The sequence below is a fragment of the Vulpes lagopus genome, chromosome 1 (genome assembly GCF_018345385.1).
Source record: "Vulpes lagopus strain Blue_001 chromosome 1, ASM1834538v1, whole genome shotgun sequence".
Taxonomy (NCBI): domain Eukaryota; kingdom Metazoa; phylum Chordata; class Mammalia; order Carnivora; family Canidae; genus Vulpes; species Vulpes lagopus.
This window is the reverse complement of record NC_054824.1, coordinates 74981120-75001500: the sequence shown is the minus strand read 5'-3', so window position 1 is coordinate 75001500 and position 20381 is coordinate 74981120. Positions and strand designations below refer to the sequence as shown.

At 41.5% G+C, this 20381-nt stretch overlaps 1 protein-coding gene across 1 annotated transcript in view; it reads right to left on the bottom strand.

Moving 5' to 3' along the window:
* Positions 1-12542, bottom strand: part of UBXN7 (UBX domain protein 7) — a 56148-nt gene extending 43606 nt beyond the window's left edge. Inside the window, exon 1 of the mRNA XM_041759394.1 lies at positions 12380-12542. Within this exon, the coding sequence (XP_041615328.1) occupies positions 12380-12452 (73 nt within the window). The 5' untranslated portion in view covers positions 12453-12542. The remainder of the gene's footprint in view (positions 1-12379) is intronic.
* Positions 12543-20381: the final 7839 nt, after the last annotated feature.

The window sequence follows — 20381 nt, the reverse complement described above, 5'->3', positions numbered from 1 at the left end:
AATTAAATCGCTGAGTTTGTATCATTTTTGGCTCTCATCTTTCTAGGTGCTCACACTGCACTAAATCACCATAAAAAGCACAAAAAACATCCTGGTGGGGGAGTGAAACTTCCTCTGCCATAACAGCGACCAATACTGGCTGCTTTCACTCCTTCTGAAATGTATTCATAAGGCAATTCAACTTAAAATGACCGCTGCATACAAATAGTTGTTGTCATCCTCTCTACTACCCTCCAACTATCAGAACTCTAAAACCACTGACATGGGAACCCTATAAATAATTTGTGGGCTCTGAACTAAAATAAAAGATGTTATGGAGCAGCCCAGGGGGGCTGAGCGGTTTAGCACCACAGCTTCAGCCCAGGGTGTGATCCTGGAGACCCAGGATCGAGTCCCATGTCGGGCTCCCTGGATGGAGCCTCCTTCTCCCTATGCCTGTGTCTCTGCCTCTCTGTCTCTCTGTCTCCCATGAATAAATAAATAAAAACTTAAAAAAAAAAAAGATTTTATGAAAATTGGGAACTTATAAAACCAATCCTCAGGCAAGCTTGCCTGTCAACAATATGGTTGCCTATCCTAAAAGTCTTTCCTAACTGCCTAAATTTTTTTTTCACTTTATTATACTGTCTAAAATGCAACCACTGAAGAGATTAATCTGGGTAAACAAACATACTTATTTTTATTTTATTTTTAGAAGTGGAGAACAAAGGGAAAGGGGAAGAGAGTCTTAAACAGATTCCACATTGAGTACAGAGCCTGATGCAGGGATCTACCTCACAATCCTGAGATCATGACCTAAGCCAAAATCAAAAGTTGGATGTCTAAGTGACTGAGCTACCCAGGTGCCCCATCCTTTATTAACTTCTTCATTAGATGTTGAGCTACTCCCTAAAACCCTATTAAATTGAGGATTAAGAGATTAAGGGAGCTGGGTCTGGAAAAAAGAGACAGAAGTAGCTTTAGCACCCAAGTGCCTTTTGGAGGACAGCTAAGAAAGGCCTACAAGAAGTGCTGCATTGGGGTGGGAGGTACCTCAGAGCATGAAAAAGATATGGGAAAAAAAAAAAAAAAAAGAAAAAGATATGGGGTACCTGAGGATAGCTACAACAAGTAATTGAAATGAAGGTATCAAAATTTTTCCTTTGGCCAGTCCTATACACCATAAGGAAGAGAAAACATTCTTCATGTTCCCACCAGTTCTCAGGCTACGGAGTATAGTATGGATATTACAAGCCTGGATACCACTCAGATAAACCAGAGTTTGACTTCTAGTTCTTTCACTCACTAGTTACATGACTTTGATCTAGTTACTAATTTCTCTAGCTCTCAGTTTCCTCAGTTATAAAATGGGAATATTACCAACTTCATGAAGTGCTTGTACAGATTAAGAAAATTCACATTAAAGAAATTGGCACAGCTCTTTATTGGCAAATAGGCAGGCAGAGTAAGACATCTCACAGCTTTCTTTTCCTCACTCATGTGATGCTATGAACATTTGCTTCATTCATGTTATACACTTTTTTTTTAAAGCAGGAGTATAACAAGAAATATCACTCTAGAAAAAAGTGAATGCTATAAAGTATAAAACAATACTAAAAGATGGGCTTCAAAGAAATCTGTAACTAAGCAGCATTCCAATATGACTGAGAAGTATCAGGAGGTGATGTAGAGGCAGTAGAAAACTTAATAAAAGTATAAGTAAGGATTCCAAAATTTCCTAGGTCAACAAGTTTATTCAACTATACATTAAAAGAGAATTTATTAAAAGAGATTCTACACGGAATGACTTTAAGGTACAAAAATAAAACTATAATAAAGGAAATAATAACTGTGATACTTTGAAGGCAGATGGTATCAACACTCAAGGCCCAGAATTGCCATCCTATTTATAATCCTCACTTAACCATTTAACATTAGAATCTAAGCTGTAGGCAGCATATCCCAGAGACAGCCCTATCATATCTCAGTTGACAATGTGACAGGATAACTTGCATTACTGGTGCTTGTCAGGACAGTGACCTCTAAGAGCATTCAAAAAAAAAAAGAGGGGCCTACGTATGAACCTACGAATATTTCTTTTAAAGGAAGCACATGCTAAATCCTGGCAAGACTGAAGAAGGTAGTATTAGAGAAGGGCCCAAGAAACAAAGTACTCCATTCACTTTCTTAAATAAAGCCAACTTATCTGAGTCATCCTGCTTGTATAATCATTCTTAATGTATTGCATGTATCACTTAGTGCATCATTTTAGAAACAGAAGACAATGGAGAGATAATTAAAGGTTCCAGTGGTTCTTAATGTTGGGAAGTAGTAGAGGCATTTAGCAATGTGAGAGACCATTTTTGGTGTTCCATATCCGGGGGCTGCGGGAGCACCGTTGGCGTTTAGTGGAGAGAAGCCAGGGATGCTGTAGTATGTTGAAAAAGACCTCCCTTCCCCCAAAGATTGCTCACACCTTCATTACAGACTTATGACCTCCAGAACTATGAGAGAATAAACGTGTGTTAAGCCATGCAGTTTGTGGTAATCTGCTGCAGCAGCCATAGGAAATAAACACAAGTGCTAAATCTTCTGAAATGGACAGAAGAGTCCTACACAACAAAAACTGTCCCAGCCAAAATGCTAGTAACACTCTCACTGAACAAACAGAAATATGAAGAAGTGAAGGTTAACGGAGAAGAAAGAGGAAAGCATGGAGATCTAAATGATATAGGAGAAAGGAAAAGTGATCAACAAATTTAATCAAGTTGCAAGTTTTACCTATATATTCAGAGTAATAACTATTTTTGAAGGGTCAGCTATGACCTCAACTTCTACCTTACTATATTCAGCATAAAAAATATCTTTTTTAAAAATCTATCTTTTTTTAAAGGGTGGACTAATAACACAGGTTTGCAGATTTAAACTATCTGTACACTTGTTTAAATAGGCTTATTTTGGGATGCCTGGGTGGCTCAGTAGTTGAGCGCCCGCCTTTGGCTCAGGGCGTGATCCTGGAGACCCGGGATCGAGTCCCACATCGGGCTCCCTGCATGGAGCCTGCTTCTCCCTCTGCCTGTGTCTCTGCTTCTCTCTCTCTCTGTGTCTCTCATGAATAAATAAAATCTTAAAAATAATAAATAAATAAATAAATAAATAAATAAATAAATAAATAGGCTTATTTTGGGACACCTGGGTAGCTCAGTGGTTGAGCATCTGCCTTTGGCTCAGGGTGTGATCTCGGGTCCTGGGATCAAGTCCTGTATCAGGCTCCTTGTGGGGAGCCTGCTTCTCCCTCTCCTTGTGTCTCTGCCTCTCTTTCTGTGTCTCTCATGAATAAATCAATAAAATCTTTTAAAAAATAAAAGTAAATAGGCTTATTTTGAGGTCTCAATATTACAGCCAGCAATAGGATAGCTTAATTTAATGCAGTGTCTTAGTGTTTTCAGGACGCTCTTACAAAAATACCTTTGACTGGGTGGCTTAAACAACAAATCTCTCACAGCTCTGGAGGTTGGGAAATCCAAGATCAAGGCTCCAGCAGATTCAGTGCGTGGTACAGGACCGCTATCTGGTTCAAAGACAGCTATACTGGGATACCTAGCCGGCTCAGTCAGTAGAACACGTGACCCTTGATCTTGGGGTTGTGAGTTTGAGCCCTACACTGAGTGTAAAGATTACTTAATAAAAAAATACAATTTTTTAAAAGTATATTTAAAAAAAGAAGAAGAAGAACAAAGACAGTTGTCTTACTGTATCCTCACAGAAGGGACACGGGAGTTTCCTGGGGTCTCTTTTTTAAGGACACTAGTCCCACTCATGAGCGCTCCATCCTCAAGAACTGATGATCTCCCAAAGGCCCCCACTTCCTGCTATCACCATATCAGGGGGTTAAGATCTCAACATATGGGGAGTGGGGGGGGGGGCACAAAAATTCAATCTATAATCTGTGGCTGGTGCTCCACTTTACTATTTCTCACTATATGCATCCTTTTTATTTACCTGTTATCTTTTTCCCTTCCGTTTTAAGCTTGCTAATGGCACCAAAGTATGATTACCCAGCCTGTGATATACAATTTACCAGTGGCCATTTTCTTTGCTGCTGCCTCTTAGTTCACACACTCTCTCTAATGACTTAATATAGGAAATAGCCCAAAACCTATAATGCAGTCCACATCTCCACCACAGTTGGAAGAAAGAATCAAGAGATTTTCCAAACTATAGTAGCCCCTTATGCCTATTTTCTACATCACTTTCAGTGCCAAAAAAAATTAGTCTCTCCACTAATATCAAAGAACTAGAGAAGTCAGAGATATAGAAAAGATAAATAGAAAAGAAAGAATCCCACTACAGAGTCCTTATTATCTCAGAAGGATAGAGACAGAAATGATAAAGACCCAAAGAGATTGCTTTTTACTTCTACCTTTCCCAAATACTAACAAAATAAGCTAGGCGTCCACCTAGGAAACAGGAAGGAGTGATAGTTGTAACAAGTAAGGTAAAAGTTAACCTCATCAGTCTCCCACCCTGAAGTTAGTTTGAAGCATTCAGGAATAGAAAATATTAAATTAAAAATAAATAAATAAAACAAAACAAAGAAACCTTTATATCCAGAAAACTACATTTAGTAAATATAAGAGGAATGAAATGAGTTAGGGGACAGATTAACAAAGCTAATTTTTGTTGGATCAACAAAAGGTAAACTATAGTGAGGGTAATATGGTAAAAAATGCATAGGCCTAGGAGTAAAGACAACAGAATTCTAGGCCCTGTTGTGCCATTACCTAAAGCCAGTATTATCCAAAGTATGGTCCTCAGACCAGCCATCTCATCTCTAGCTCATGACAAGATTAAAACAGAAATTCCAGTGTAAGCTTTTAGAAACTTTTGTAACAATTTGATAGAGTTATTTTATTTTTGTGGAATCTAATAATCAAAAAAGTTCAGGCTTGAAAGATTTACAGATGGCAAATTACCATATGAAAATGCTCAATATCATTAGTCACTAGGTAAATGCAAATTAAAACTACTATACCATTACACATCTGTTAAAATGACTACCAAAACTTAAAAATACCAAATGGACAAATAATAATAATAATTAATAAAAAAATAAAAATATCAAAAGGACAACTGACCTTTCATACATTGCTGATGGGAATGCAAAATGGTAATCATGACCTTGGAAAACAGCTTGGCAATTTCTTAAAGTAATACGCCTATCATATTATCCATTATCCCACTATCCCAGTCTAGGAATTTATCCAAGGGAAATGAAAACTTATATTCACACACTTGTACACTAATGTTTTTCACAATTTTACTTATAATCTCCCAAACCGGAAACAGCACAATTATCCATTCATTTAGTGAATGGATAAATAAATTGTAGTATACCCATTCAAAGATATACTATTCACCAATAAAAAGGAACTACTCATACTCATACCACAATGACATGAATGAATCTCAAATACAGTATGCTAAGTGAAAGAAGCCAGACTCAAAAGGCTACATACTGTGATTCCATTTATATGACATTCTGGAAAAGAAAAACAACAGACAAAAAGATTAGGCTATAGGTGGAGGGAGGGATTGATTACAAAGGGGCAGGAGGAATTTTCTGAGGATGATAGAACTGTTTTTGCAACTTCACTGAGGTTACAAAATTGTACACATTCATCAAAACTCAAAAATACATACTAAAAAGGGCAAATTTTACTGCATCCAAATTATACTTTAAAAAGAATTTGGGCTTATATTTTATTTTTACTTCATTTTTCCAGCAACTAATTTTTATTGTATTTTATAAAAGTACTAGTCCACAAAGACTGGATAAGAAAGAAAGAAAGAAAGAAAGAAAGAAAGAAAGAAAGAAAGAAAGAAAGAAAAGAAAAGAAAGAAAAGAAAAGAAAAGAAAAGAAAAGAAAAGAAAAAGAAAAAGAAAAGAAAGGTCCTTTTCCTCCAAGAAAGTTTGAGGAGCACTGACCTAGACATATAACAGTTTACTTCTCATTTGAATAACTCGGAAATGGGTCAAGATGGTTTTTAAGATATCTTCCAGCCCATGGGGCTCCTGGGTGGCTTGGACAGTTAAGCATTGGGCCAACTTCTTGATTTTGGCTCTGGTCATGATCTCAGGGCTGTGAGAACCAACCAGCATCTAGCTCTGTTGGCATGGAGCCTGCTTAAGATTCTTTCTCACCCTCTCTCACTGTCTCTCCCTCCCTCTTAAAAAAAAATCTATGAATATTCAATGATTTCTGGTTTCTTCAAGTGCCTACAGAGTATCTGACTTATTGCCATACTCCTGATATTGGAAGTACCATTACATTCCCCTGGTTTTCCTCCTAAATCTGGTTTCTCTGGAATCTTCTCTGTACTTTCTTTGCAGTGTGTCAGATGTTAGAGTTCCTTCAGCTTTGTGTCCTGGAGCCTATTGCTTCCTCACAGGACACTCTCCCCTGCAAGGTGCCATTCACATTTACAGCTTCAACCACCATCGCCACAGCTCAGGTGTTACTCCTATTTCTAGACCCAAATATTCATTTGCTTATTGAACAGTTCTGAAGTCTCACAGGCAGTAATTGATCTGAAACTGAACTGAATCATCTTCTCCCCAAACCTCTTCTACTATACCATAATCTTCACAAATAGCACCATTACATATACACCTAAATGCCCAAAACAGAAACCTAAGGTTCATTCTGACTCCTCTGACTTCTTCCCATATCTTTCTTCCCTTAACTTCCACTTCTCTGCCACAAACTTACTTCAATAAGGACACCAGTGTCTTTCTTGGATTAAAACAACAGTTTTCTACTGGTCTCGATGCCTCTCTTCTCCACTATAACCAAATAGCTCTTCCTAAAAAAAATCTAAATCAGGTTTTGTCACTCCCCCAATTAAATTTTTCATGGACTCCCCACTACAGAGTACAGCCAACATTTCTTAACATAGGTTATAAAGCCCTTCGTAATCTGGCACACACCCACTTATCTCTTCAGCTCAACTTACTGCATCTCCAACTAGCTATGCCCTATTCATTTGGAATTATCATCAACTCCCTAAACCTACTGTCTCTCCTCTCTTGTCTCGGTATGTGTATGTATCTGTCCCTCTCTCCTCCAGGCCTTTACACATGTTCCTCCTGTCAGAAATATCTCTCCTCTAAGTTTTAGCTAAGAAATTATTTCTTCTAGGAAACTTTTCTTTACCTCCATCTTTTATGCTCCCATAACAGCTACCTACCATTCTCCCACTGTATTATAATAACCTATTTATGTGTCTGTATTCCCATTAAACTTTATGCTTTTTGAGCACAGAAACCTTGTCTTGCTCACAGTAATATCCTCAGGATCTGAACCATGCCTGGCACATAGGAGTCTGAGTCTGTCAATACTGAATTTATTAGTAAGATTCCATTCACAACTCTAAACTTACTACCTCTCTGTAATAAAAATTCTGCTCAAACATCATCACCTTCTGAAATAGTTCTTAAAATTCCAAGAGTTTTCTCTTGATATCTAGAACACTTACCACCATCTTTCCTGACAGAGAACTTTAACACATTTTAACACTAAACCAAGAGAAATGTATTGTAGAAAAGAATATGAATGGAAATTGGCCACAAAGCCAATTACTACCCACACCACAGTTTCTAACATCAACTAACGCACATTCATTTAATAATTTTAGAGAGAGATTAAACTAAGGTCTCTGTAACTGAGACTGTATAACTTCATTAAGTACATGAATGTCTACTATGCACAAAGCTTTATGGAAATCTATACCAACAAACTCTAGTATTTCTGGGCCTCCACTTTCTATTCCCTCACATTTTGTCCTTATCTTCTATTGCTGGTTTATTTTTACCAATTCTATAGCATCTATAGATCCCTCATCTCATGAAATTATTCTGATACATCTGTGCATTCTGTCTATGTGTGGATGGATGTCAGGCCAGGTTGGTGTTAATGGGATACCGCCATGGGTCAAAACATTTTTAAAAACTGTTCTTTTGGGGGCTGTCAAGCTGGTTCTGTTGGAGAAGCATGCCACTCTTGATCTTGGGGTCATGAGTTCAAGCCCTGTATTGGGTGTAGAGATTACTTGGAATTACATTCAGATCCAGCAGCACATTCTTTCCTCATGTTTTGAGAACTGATACGACTCTTGAAAACAGTCAACAGTCATTCAAACCCAAGTATGATGAATATCAAGGGACATCAAACTGAGTAATACTGTAAAATGTAGTGAACTATGAAGTAACAGGACTGGTTTTCCATGCAACTTCAAATGACTCTAACAACATCAATGGTAAAGGTAAATAGTCTATCAATGTGAGTATTTCAAAGACTGTCATTTCCCTTGACGAATTGCTTATCAGAGTTTGATCACAGAAAAAATATTTATGATGCAATACTAATTGAATAATCTTAGAATTCTAAATTATGTATACTATGGCCCATAATGTAAAAATTTTTTAAAGTATGCAAAAAATTGAAATACATAAAATAAGTAATATTCCTATTGTGAGGGATTAGTTTTTGCTTTTTTCAAAATCATTTCATGTTGCTATGATTTGTGTGTGTGTGTGTGTGTGTGTGTGTGATTTTTTTTAAGGATTTTCTTTTTTAACTCAAGAGTCAGTGTGCTTGGCTAGCCCAGTCAGTACGGCATATGACCCTTTTTTTTAAAGATTTATTCATGAGAGACACAGAGAGGCAAAGGCATAGGCAGAGGGAGAAGCAGACTCCCCAAGGGCAGCCCAAGGCAGGACTCGATTCCAGGTCCCCAGGATCACCACCTGAGCCAAAGGCAGACGCTCAACTAATGGGCCACCCAGGTGCCTCAAGCATGTGACTGTTAATCTCAGGGTTGCAGGGCACCTGGGTGGCTCAGTGTCTGAGCCTCTGCCTTTGGTTCAGGTCATGATCCCAGGGTCCTGGGATCAAGTCCCTCATTGGGCTCCCCTGCAGAGAATCTGCTTCTCCCTCTGTCTCTCTGTGTGTGTCTCATGAATAAATAAAATCTTTAAAAAAAAAAAAAAAACTCAAGGTTGCAAGTTCAAGCCCCACATTGGGAGTGGAGACTACTTAAAAAATAAATAAATAAAAATAAGGACGCCTGGGTGGCTCAGTCGGTTAAGTGTCTGCCTTCCGCTCTGGTCATGATCTTGGGGTCCTGGGATGGAGCCCAACATATGAGAGAGAGTCTGCTTATTCCTCTCCCTTTGCCCTTCCTCCTCATGCAGGCACCTGCACATATGTACAATCACACTCGGGCACACACTGTCTCCCTCTCAAATAAATAAAAAATCTTTAAATAAATATAAAATAAAAATCAGAGTCATTATAGCTGAAGGTAATACAATATTGTTAGTTGTACTCAACTAAAAAGAAATCAGTCACTACTTCATACTCATATATAGAGAGATTTGTTCTACTTAGTGAAATAAGACTTAAAATTCTTTCAGTTTTCTATTTCTAAGCGTTACAGGAAAAGTCTGGCTCACATAAAAACTACAATTAAAATATATGTATACTGACCCCAAATTCTTTTTTTAAATATATGAAAAAGACGATAGGGGTTAATCATGTGTTTATAACAGTTAATCATTATCTCACAAAAAAAATCCCCAAAGTTATTATTATTTTTTTTAGTTTTTTTTATTTAAGTAATCTCTACACCCAAATGGGCTCGAACTCATGACTCCAAGATCAAGAGTTGCATACTCTTCTGACTGAGCCTGCCAGAAACTCATAATACATCAAGAAAAATTTAAGGTATTTTCCGTTTTGCAGATTCCAGATACCATTGTCTACTAAGAGTCTCCAACCTGATTCAGGAATAGCAAGGCCTGTGGCCAAGAAATAAGCCATGTAAGCTAATATACAGAAACAGAATTAAAGCAAATGAGTGAGCCATTTTATCTCACCACACTTTGGGTTTGTCCATATCTAACAAAAATGCTTACTTAGAAGAAATAATGTGAGATTCTGAGTTCCTGAAGGGGTAGCAGTTAACATAAAAACAGCCTGAGTTGCTGAAGTGGTGGTAATTAATATAAAAAAAAGCTGAAATTAAATAGGTGTCATCTTAAGCCAACTCTAGAAAAACTTAAAGAATAATAATTATTAACTATCTCTGGGCAGCCCCGGAGGCTCAGCGGTTTAGTGCCGCCTGGAGCCTGGGCGTGATCCTGGAGACCTAGGATTGAGTCCCACGTCGGGCTCCCTGCGTGGAGCCTGCTTCTCTCTCTGCCTGTGCCTCTGCCCCTCTCTCTCTCTCTGTGTGTCTCTCATGAATAAATAAATAAAATCTTTCAAAATAATAATAATAACCACTTCTTCATTAACTCACTACAAAGATTTTTCTGTAAAAAAGGTAATGCTGCAATATTAACTTGCATACACAAGAATTTTGTAATTTTCCCAGTAACACTGATCTGCTTAGACACTGGGAAATGCATTACATCTTTAACAGACCAATCACAAAAGTTTTAAAATATCAAGAAAAGCTGATGATTCCATTCTTCATTCCAATTTTCTTTATTTATTTTTAAAGATTTTATTTATTCCTGAGAGAAACACACACACACAGAGAGAGAGAGAGGCAGAGACACAGGCAGAGGGAGAAGCAGGCTCCATGCAGGGAGCTCCACGCAGGACTCGATCCCAGGACCCCAGGGTCATGACCTGGGCGGAAGGTGGCGCTAAACCGCTGAGCCACCCAGGGATCCCACCCCACCCCCGATTCCAATTCTGCCGCTACTCTAGAAGCAATACTAAGTCAAGTACTTTATTTTATAAAGATTTTATGTATTTATTCCTGAGAGAGGCAGAGACACAGGCAGAGGGAGAAGCAGGCTCCGTGCAGGGAGCCCGACGCGGGACTCGATCCCGGGATCCCGGGGTCACGACCTGGGTCGAAGGCGGGCGCCCAACCGCTGAGCCACCTAGCGATCCCCCTTCATCCCAATTTTGTTGCGAATTTTACTTCACCAATTTTGACGCGAGGTTTCATGCCCACCAGCGAGATAATGCATCAAGCCTTTCTTTAGTCATTGCAAAGCAAAAGGCCAAACGAAGCTTTAAAGGATAAAACAGCAACCTGCATACGGCCTGTCTGGTTAGAACAATGTGAAATCTTACTCGAGACCAGACAGATCTTACACGTCGGGCTCTCAGCTCCGTTACCAGCAGAATCCTTCCCTAGCACCTAACAAACCGCCGGGTGAGGCACGGGTCTGCTCGGGGAGGCCACCAACATTTCCAAGCCTCCTTCCAACATGACAAAACTAGGACGGCGAGATCGCACTCAGGCACATGGAGTACTCTTCCCCCTTCAAATCACTCCACAGAGAACTTCATCATTTGCTCCGCCCTCTAATAACTCATGCAAAAAAAAGTTCAGCACCATCAGAGAGAAACAAGGCGCAGAGGAGAATTTCGCAGAATGGCTCAGGGCCTTTTCCTCCAGGCGGCAAGAGGATCTGCCTGTGCCCTTCGCAGGGGTGGAGGGGGGCGGGGGGCAGAGGGAGGGGGGTCCAGAGGGAGAAGAATCGCCGAACATCTGGGGGATGCTGACACCCCCGAAGCTGACTTTCTCTCCAAGAAGTTTCTGCCGCCATCCCCATTTTATCAGCAGGAGGCTCCGGCGCCATCGTCCCAGGCTTTATGATTTTTATTATGGGGAGGTGGGAAACGCCACCCACGGCTCGTGCAGGCCTTCTGTGTGAGGGTGGAGGCAGGGGGCTCCCCCCCGTTCTTCTCGGAGAACCTCGGTCTGGAAGGCAGTCCTCGGCGCAGCGGCCCATCCCCCCGGGTCGGCGAGGCACGGCCGAGCCCACCGGCCTCGCCGTTCGGGCGGGAGGGCCCGCGCACGCCAGGGCCACGGCGACGGCGACGGCTCCGAGGGGCCCAGCGAGGGGGAGGGCCGGCGGGGGCTGGGGGAGGGCGACCCGGCCGGGGCGCGAGGATGCGCGGCACCCCGGGCCCGCGCGGGGCCGAGAAGGGGATGCGGGAGGCGGAGGGCGGTGCCCCGGGGCGCCCCCCCGCGCGCCCGCCCGCCCCCGGGTCCCCGCGCCGGCTCGGCCCAGCCCCCGGGTCCCGGCGCAGCGGCGGGCGGCGGGGGCGCGCGGGGGCGTCTCGGTCCACGCCGCGCGGACCGACACCGAGGTGCGCGGGGCGCGCGGCGGCGGGGGGGCCGCCTCCCGCCCGAACCCCGACACCCGCCGCCGCCGCCGCCGCCGCCGCCGCCGCCGCCGCCTCAGGAGGGAGGACGCGAGCGGACGGCAGAGCCCGAGGGACACGCAGGGAGGCGCGGGGCAGCCCGGGGCACAACGGCCGCCCGCGGCGGGCCCCGCTCCCCGCCTTCCGGTAACCGCGTCTCTCACCGGTGATGGCGGTGAACTGCTGGATTAACCCCTTCAGCGCCGAGGACGCCGCGGAGCCCCCGTGGGCAGCCATCTTACCGCCGCCGCCGCCGCCGAACAACAACACAGACACACACGGGCCGCCCTCCCCCACCTCGCCGCGCCGTCCGCGCAGGCGCACTGGCCGCCCCCAGGCTCCGCCCCCCCCCCCCCCCCCGGCGGCGCAGGCGCACGCGCACTCGGGGCCGCTCCGGGAGCGCCTCGCGCGCTCGCGGGCTGGCCTGGGAGGTGCGGGTGCGGGGTCTGGACTCCGCGCGCGGGCCTCGCCGGTTGCAGCGGCAGGCGCGACCGCCGGTGACTGCTTTTCCGTCTTTTTCTGCAGCTCCAAAGCCCTCTGCTACGTTTCCTGCAGCTCCTGTCAACATGCAGATCGCGCATCGCCGCACGGAAGGGAGCTCCGCCGAGCTACCCTGAGCGCGACCACCCGTGTCAGTGAAGTCCCGGACCAGGCACCGCGGGCGGACGGGGAGCACCGGCGCGAGCCTCACGTGCAGCAGATTCAGATCAATGACGGTCCAGTCCACTTGCCTTCCGTCAACGTGCCAACCCTTGGCTCCACTCAAGGTCTCGGTTTCCTCGCCTATAAAATGAAGAGGTGTCATTTATGTAAAAATAATAATAAATAAATAAATAAATAAATAAATAAATAAATACATACATATATAACATGGGTATATGTGCATAGAAAGAGCACCGAAAAGTTGTTCTCAAAAAGATGCTAGTGACCCCTAGAGAGGGGAGCAATAAAGGGGATGGCAAGAGGGGACTTTGAGGATTCTTTTATCCCTTTCTTTTAAAAGATTTTTATTTTTTTAAGATTTTATTTATTTGGGCAGCCCGGGTGGGTTGCTCAGTGGCTTAGCGCCACCTTCGGCCCGGGGCATGATCCTGGAGACAGGGGATCGAGTCCCACATCGGGCTCCCTGCGTGGAGCCTGCTTCTCCCTCTGCCTGTGTGTATGTGTGTCTCTCTCATGAATAAATTTTTTTAAAAAAGATTTTATTTATTTACTCATGAGAGAGAGAGAGGCAGAGACACAGGCAGAGGGAGAAGCAGGCTCCATGCAGGGAGCCTGACGTGGAACTCGGGACCCCGGGGTCACACCCTCCAGCCAAAGGCAGATACTCAACCACTGAGCCACCCAGGCTGCCCCAAAAGATTTTATTTATTTTAAAGAAAAAGCGTGGGCACGTTGAGAGAGGCAGAGAGCTCAGACAGTGCGGCTGGATCTCATGACCCTAAGATCATGACCTGAGCTGAAATCAGAAGTGGGAGGCTCAACCCATGGAGCCATTCAGGTGCCCCTCTCTTTTATTTTTTTTTAATTTATTTATGATAGTCACAGAGAGAGAGAGAGGCAGAGACACAGGCGGAGGGAGAAGCAGGCTCCATCCACCGGGAGCCTGATGTGGGATTCGATTCCGGGTCTCCAGGATCGCGCCCTGGGCCAAAGGCAGGCGCCAAACCGCTGCGCCACCCAGGGATCCCCCTCTCTTTTATTTTTAAATAAAGATAATATTATTAGTATATTACTTATATTTTTAAAAAAATGATGGAGGGGTGCCTGGGTGGCTCAAGTGGTTAAGCCTCTGCTTTCCTGGACTCAGGTCATGATCTCCGGGTCCTGAGATGGAGCCCCACCTGGCTCCGGACTCAGTGGGAAGTCTACCTCTTCCCCCCTCATGCTTTCTCTCTCTTTCTCTCTGTCTCAAATGAATAAATAAAAAAAATCTTAAATAAAATAAAACAATGATGGGGTGCACTCAAATCTGATGATCCCTCCCTCTATAAGAATAAAATTAAGGAGACTCAATTTAGGTTCTAACCTCCTACCCACGTATTTTTCATCTACATAGGAAAATGGTCCAGTAAAAGATGAGACAAGAAAACTGACCCATTCTAAGAGTGTGTAAATGTGTTATTGGGGTGAATTAAGAAATAACCAGGTCAAATCAGGTATAGAGTTAAAGCTTCAGGAAAATATGATTGATATGATGAAGAAATTATTGATAATATATCAGAAAACTGACTCCTGATGAATATTGTCAGTTAAATGACAAAGATTGGTCCTAGGACCACCTCCAGGTTGCTGCAATTCTCTGGATGTGTTGAGAAATCCTAAGGACCAGTAATGGATTTGGGAAGCTGTTTGACTCACATTGACACAGAAGTGCAAAAAAAAGGAGAGGAAAACAAGGGCAATAAGCAGTTTGACCTCTTTTTACTATTTAAAAAAAAAATAAAATTTTTTATTTTTTTTTGAGTAATCTCTGTACCCAGTGTGGGACTAGAACTCACAACCCCGAGATCAAGAATGGCATAATCCATGGGGCACCTGGGTAGCTGAGTCTGTTAAGCATCTGACTCTTGACTATGGCTCAGATCGTGATCTCAGGGTCATGAGACGGAACCACATATCACCCGGCTCCTTGCTAAGGGGGGAGTCTGCTTAAGACTCTGTCCTTCTCCCCTGCCTCTCCTCCCTGTGCTCTCTCTCCATTCCCCCCACCGACAAAATAAATAAATAGATAAATCTTTAAAAAAAAGTCTCACACTCCAATGACAGACCCAGCCAGGCATGTTATCCTCTCCCTTCCTAAAGACCTTCCTTAATCCTAAAGGCTGTATCACTATGGGCAACCATGTAAAATCGAACTCCAGGTAAAATGGTATAACACCACTGACTACAAAAACTAGGTGCAGTTATTACTGCTGTTACTACGGAACCTGGAAATTTACTTCCAAGATCTTAGAATTCAGATATGATGATGTGATTTTTAAATTAATCTTGTCAAAAAGTGGTCAAGCTTGTGCTGTCCACAACTTTAGAAAAGATTTTGTGGAGATTAAAAAATAATCTAAAAGAAAATGAGGCAGGAAATTAATAACACAACTTTGAAAAGCCTTTTTGAATTGTTAACGCATATGAAAGATCCTTAGAATCATAAGAAAATATGTTTAAATACATTCTTCAGGGCAGCCCCAGTGGTGCAGCGGTTTAGCGCCGCCTGCAGCCTGGGGCGTGGTCCTGGAGACCCTGGATGGAGTCCCACGTCAGGATCCCTGCATGGAGCCTGCTTCTCCCTCTGCCTGTGTCTCTGTCTCTCTCTCTCCCCCTCTCCGTGTGTGTCTCTCATTAATAAATAAATAAAATCTTTAAAAAAAGGTGAATTAAAAAAAATACATTCTTCATATCATGGGAAATATGTTTAAAGAAATGGACTATCCTCAAAAAAGAAACTGCAAAAATATTATATATTAAATAATGAAAAATTAAAATTTTAGAACACAAAGAGCAAATATCCTAAAGCTAAACATCAGTTACTATTTGAATTATTTCACCAAATTATACTAGGATTTTGTTTTTAATTTTAGGTCTGATTTTAAGACTCCTTGTATCAAGACAATTTGTAACATGTTACTGTAATTTAATGGAATGACAGAGTATATGTGCTAGAAGGTGTAGTCAAGATAATCTGATTCAACACTTGCATTTTATCATGACTCTCCTGAGATACAAAGTTTAAAAGAGTTCCTCAAGGTTACAATATGGTAGGATAGAGCCTAGAATCCAAATCCCTTGCATCCTAGGCAGATGTACTACACTTTGATTGTAAATGAGAGTATTTCTTTTGTTTAAAAAACATGACTATATTAGATAGCTCTTAAAAATCCATCTGTTGGGGATGCCTGGGTGGCTCAGCAGTTGAGCGTCTGCCTTGAGCTCAGGGTGTGATCCCGGGTCCAGGGATTGAGTCCTGTCAGGTTCCCTGCAAGGAGCATGCTTCTCCCTATGTCTGTGTCTCTGTGTCTCTCATGAATAAATAAGATTTTTTTAAAAATCCATCTGTTGACACAAGACATACCTAAAACATAAGGATAAAGGTTGAAGGGAAAAGTAAAAAAGATATATAGAGGTAATATTAAGGGAATGAAACTGGAGTAGCTGTATTAATTTCAGATAAAATGGACTTTATTTTTTTTTTTTACACTGGGCCAAGCCCATTTTTTTAATAGATTTTAAAGCAAAATGTATCATTAGAGATAAAGAGGTCACTATATAATTACAACAAGAACAAACAACCAGAAAGATAAAATAATTCTAAACCTGTATGCATCCAATAATGTGGTCTCGAGGGTATTTAAAGAAAAATTAATGTTTACAGAAGAAATTTGATAAATATGCAATTATTTAACCCCTTTCTCTTTGGCAAAAGTAGTAGATACAGAAAATGCTTACCCTATTCAAGCATATGTGAAACAAAATAAAAATTGATTGCAAGCATGTCTCAACAAATGTCAGAGAATCATTATAATATAGAACATGTTCTCTAAATACATAGCAGAGAAATTATTTAAAAATAACAAAACGGGGATCCCTGGGTGGCGCAGCGGTTTGGCACCTGCCTTTGGCCCAGGGCGCGATCCTGGAGACCCAGGATCGAATCCCATGTCGGGCTCCTGGTGCATGGAGCCAGCTTCTCCCTCTGCCTGTGTCTCTGCCTCTCTCTCTCTGTGTGACTATCATAAATAAATTAAAAAAAAAAAAAACTCTTAAAAAAAATAACAAAACGAAAAAAAAAAAATAACAAAACGGGGATCCCTGAGTGGCTCAGTGGTTTAGTGTCTGCCTTCAGCCCAGGGGGTGATCCTGAGGTCCCGGGATCGAGTCCCGCATCAGGCTCCCTGCAGGGAGCCTGCTCCCTCTGCCTGTGTCTCTGCCTCTCTCTCTCTGTGTGTCTCTCATGAATAAATAAATATTTTTTTAAAAATAAATAACTTAAAAAGAAACTCATGTACCTGGAAAGGTAAAAATAAAAATAATAAAAAAAAACTTCTAAATAACTTCTGGATCAAAGACAAAATAAAAATGCTGGATAAAAAAAATAATAATAAAATAAAAATAAAAATGCTGGATTATCCAGAGTACCAACAGATAACAGATGTCATTTAAATGATTTATAAAGGAGCAAATCTTAAAGGTGTAGGTGGGATAACGTGAGACTCAAGGAATAGTGGAGGATCTGGGACTTGCAATAGCAGAAAAGTCACAACCTGCAGGTCCAAAGAGATGAGAGAGCTGTTACCAGAATCCCAAAGGACAGAGAATCGTATTTGTAGAACAGGCCACCTTTCACAAAGTGTGACCTGTGGAGGGATATAATCAGCCTAAGGCAATCTCAGAGAAGAGACCAAGGAAACGACTACTCTGTCTTTGCTCTCCTCCTCTTCCATCTCCTGCCAGGAATCCCCACGGGCAGAAACAACCGGAAGACAGAGGGCACAGCAGCCCCCCGGTGTCTACACGGGCAGCCTGTGGGCCCGAGAGCAGGGTAGAGGAGGGCGGAAGCGAGTGGGTCTGAAGGGGCAAGGGGGATAGGCACTCGTGGAAAATAGAAAATATTTAAAACTGAAGGATCACGGAAATATATACATCAATATTTGTGGGGTATAGTTTTCACAGTACCTAAAGGAAAAATATGTAAACTTAAATGTTTATATTAGAGAAGATTAGAAAATGAGTAGCTCAACATCCAGTGAAGAAGAAAGGACGGGACACCTGGGTACCCCAGTCGGTTGGGCATCTGACTCTTCATTCTGGTCCGGGTCATGACCTCAGGGCTATGGGACTGAGCCTTGTCTCTGGCTCCACAGTCAACACAGAGTCTGCTTGTCCTTCTCACTCTGCTCCTCTGCACCCCCATCCCGCCCACATTTTCTCTCTCTCAAGTAAAAATAAGTAAATAAAATGTTTTTTAAAAAATAAGTTAATAAAGGAACAACAGAGTAAGCCTAGGGAAATTTGAAGGGAAAAATGCAGGAGTCAATAAAGGAAAGGAAAAAAAAAAAGAGAGAGAGAAAAGAAAAAGAAAAAAAAGAGGATCTGCACACCAAAATTTAAATCTTTTGGCAAATTATATTAAGAAGAAAAGAAAAAGACAAACAATATTAGGAATGAAAAAAAGGAACATAGATACAGCAGTAATTTTAAATAAAAAATTATGAACAATTTTGTCAATGAATAAAATGAAAAAAAAAGAATAAAATGGCAGCTTCCTGGAAAAATATAATTTGCCAAAACTGACTCAACTATGAGTAGACTTATGACAATTAATGAAGTTGAATTCAGGGCAACCCTGGTGGCTTAGCGGTTGAGCGCCGCTTGCCGCCCGGGGTGTGATCCTGGAGAGCCAGGATCGAGTCCCACGTTGGGCTCCCTGCAGGGAGCCTGCTTCTCCCTCTGCCTGTGTCTCTGCCTCTCTCTCTTCTCTCCCTGTGTCTCTATGAATAAATAAATAAAATCTTAAAAAAAAAAGGAAGTTGAATCCAGCATACAAATAAACAGCCAAATCCAGATGATTTTACAAGTGGTTTCTATCAAAAAAATTAAGACACAAATAATCCTAACATGTAATTATTATGCATAAATGATATGCAAATTATTCCAGAGAGAGAAACAAAGAGGACAAATTGCTCCTTCTATGAGGCTAGTAACCTTAATATCGAAACCAAACAAAACAGTAAATTAAAGCTCAGCCTTGGGGATCCCGGGGTGGCTCTCAGTGATTTAGCACCTGCCTTCAGCCCAGGACGTGATCCCGGGGTCCTGGGATCGAGTCCCACATCAGGTTCCCTGCATGGAGCCTGCTTCTCCCTCTGCCTGTGTCTCTGCCTCTCTCTGTGTGTCTCTCATGAATAAATAAATAAAATCTTTAAAAATAAATAAAAGTTCAGCCTCATTTAAGGTTTCAAAATATTTAATACAAAAATATTAAATAAAAATTTAGAAAGCCAGTTGCACACCCTCATACATGCATGCACATATATATCTATTTTTTAATTGGATTTATCTCAGGAATGTAAGCATAATTTTACAATAAAAACATCTTTCAATGTAATTCATGGGTAGAGCAACTAAGAGAAGCCATTTGATCCGTTTGATCAGATATGGAAAAATCAATGGTATAAATCAATGGCCCTTCATAAAACAATGACAAAAATACTTCTTAATAATCTAGGTAGAGAAAGAAACTTCTTCAACCTAATAAAATATATTTACCAAAAGCACAGAGTAAACAGCACTATACTTAATAAAACATTTAAAGTATGCACTCTGTCACTATTTCAGTGAACCAATATACTGGAAAGTCTAGCCTTGGGAGTAAGCAAGAAAAAATATGTAAAAGAATTTTATCTCTTTTAGTTCAGGTATATTTCTGGATATAAAACCATATACTTTATTTTTTAATAGGCTCTATACCCAATGTGGGGTTTGAATTCATGACCCTGAGATCAAGAGTCACATGCTCCACTGACTGAGCCAGCCAGGCGCTCTCCCCAGTATACATATTTTAAAACTCTATTCCTAAACATAAGCAGCAAATACCTTAAGCTGTCATTTTAACTTTTTTTAGATTTTATTTATTTATTTGACCGAGGGAGCAGACAAGGGCAAAGGATGAGGGAGAAGCAGTCACCCTGCTGAGCAAGGAGCCCTATGGGGGACTCAACTCCAGGGCCCTGGGATCATGACCTGAGCCACCCAGGAGACCCTGAAGCTGTAATTAAACACACACACACACACACACACACACACACACACACAATTCACAATAGCAACTAAGAATGTTCACATAAGTATGTACCTAAGCATAGTTTTAACAAAAATGCACAAAGTAAAAATAAATAAATGAATAAATAAATGCACAAAGTTTTATGAAGAAAATGCTAAAACTTTATTGATGAGCATTAAATGAAGAAATCTATATTCATGTATGGGAAGACACAATATTATAAAGATGTCAATATTGTATAAATGAATTCAATATAATTCCAATCAAAATACCACAGAGTTTCTCAAGTATTTTAATAAGGTGATTTTAAAATTCAAGAACAAAGGACCAACAATATAGTCCAGACAGTTTTGGAGTAGAACAAGGGATAAGCTTTACCCTACTACATA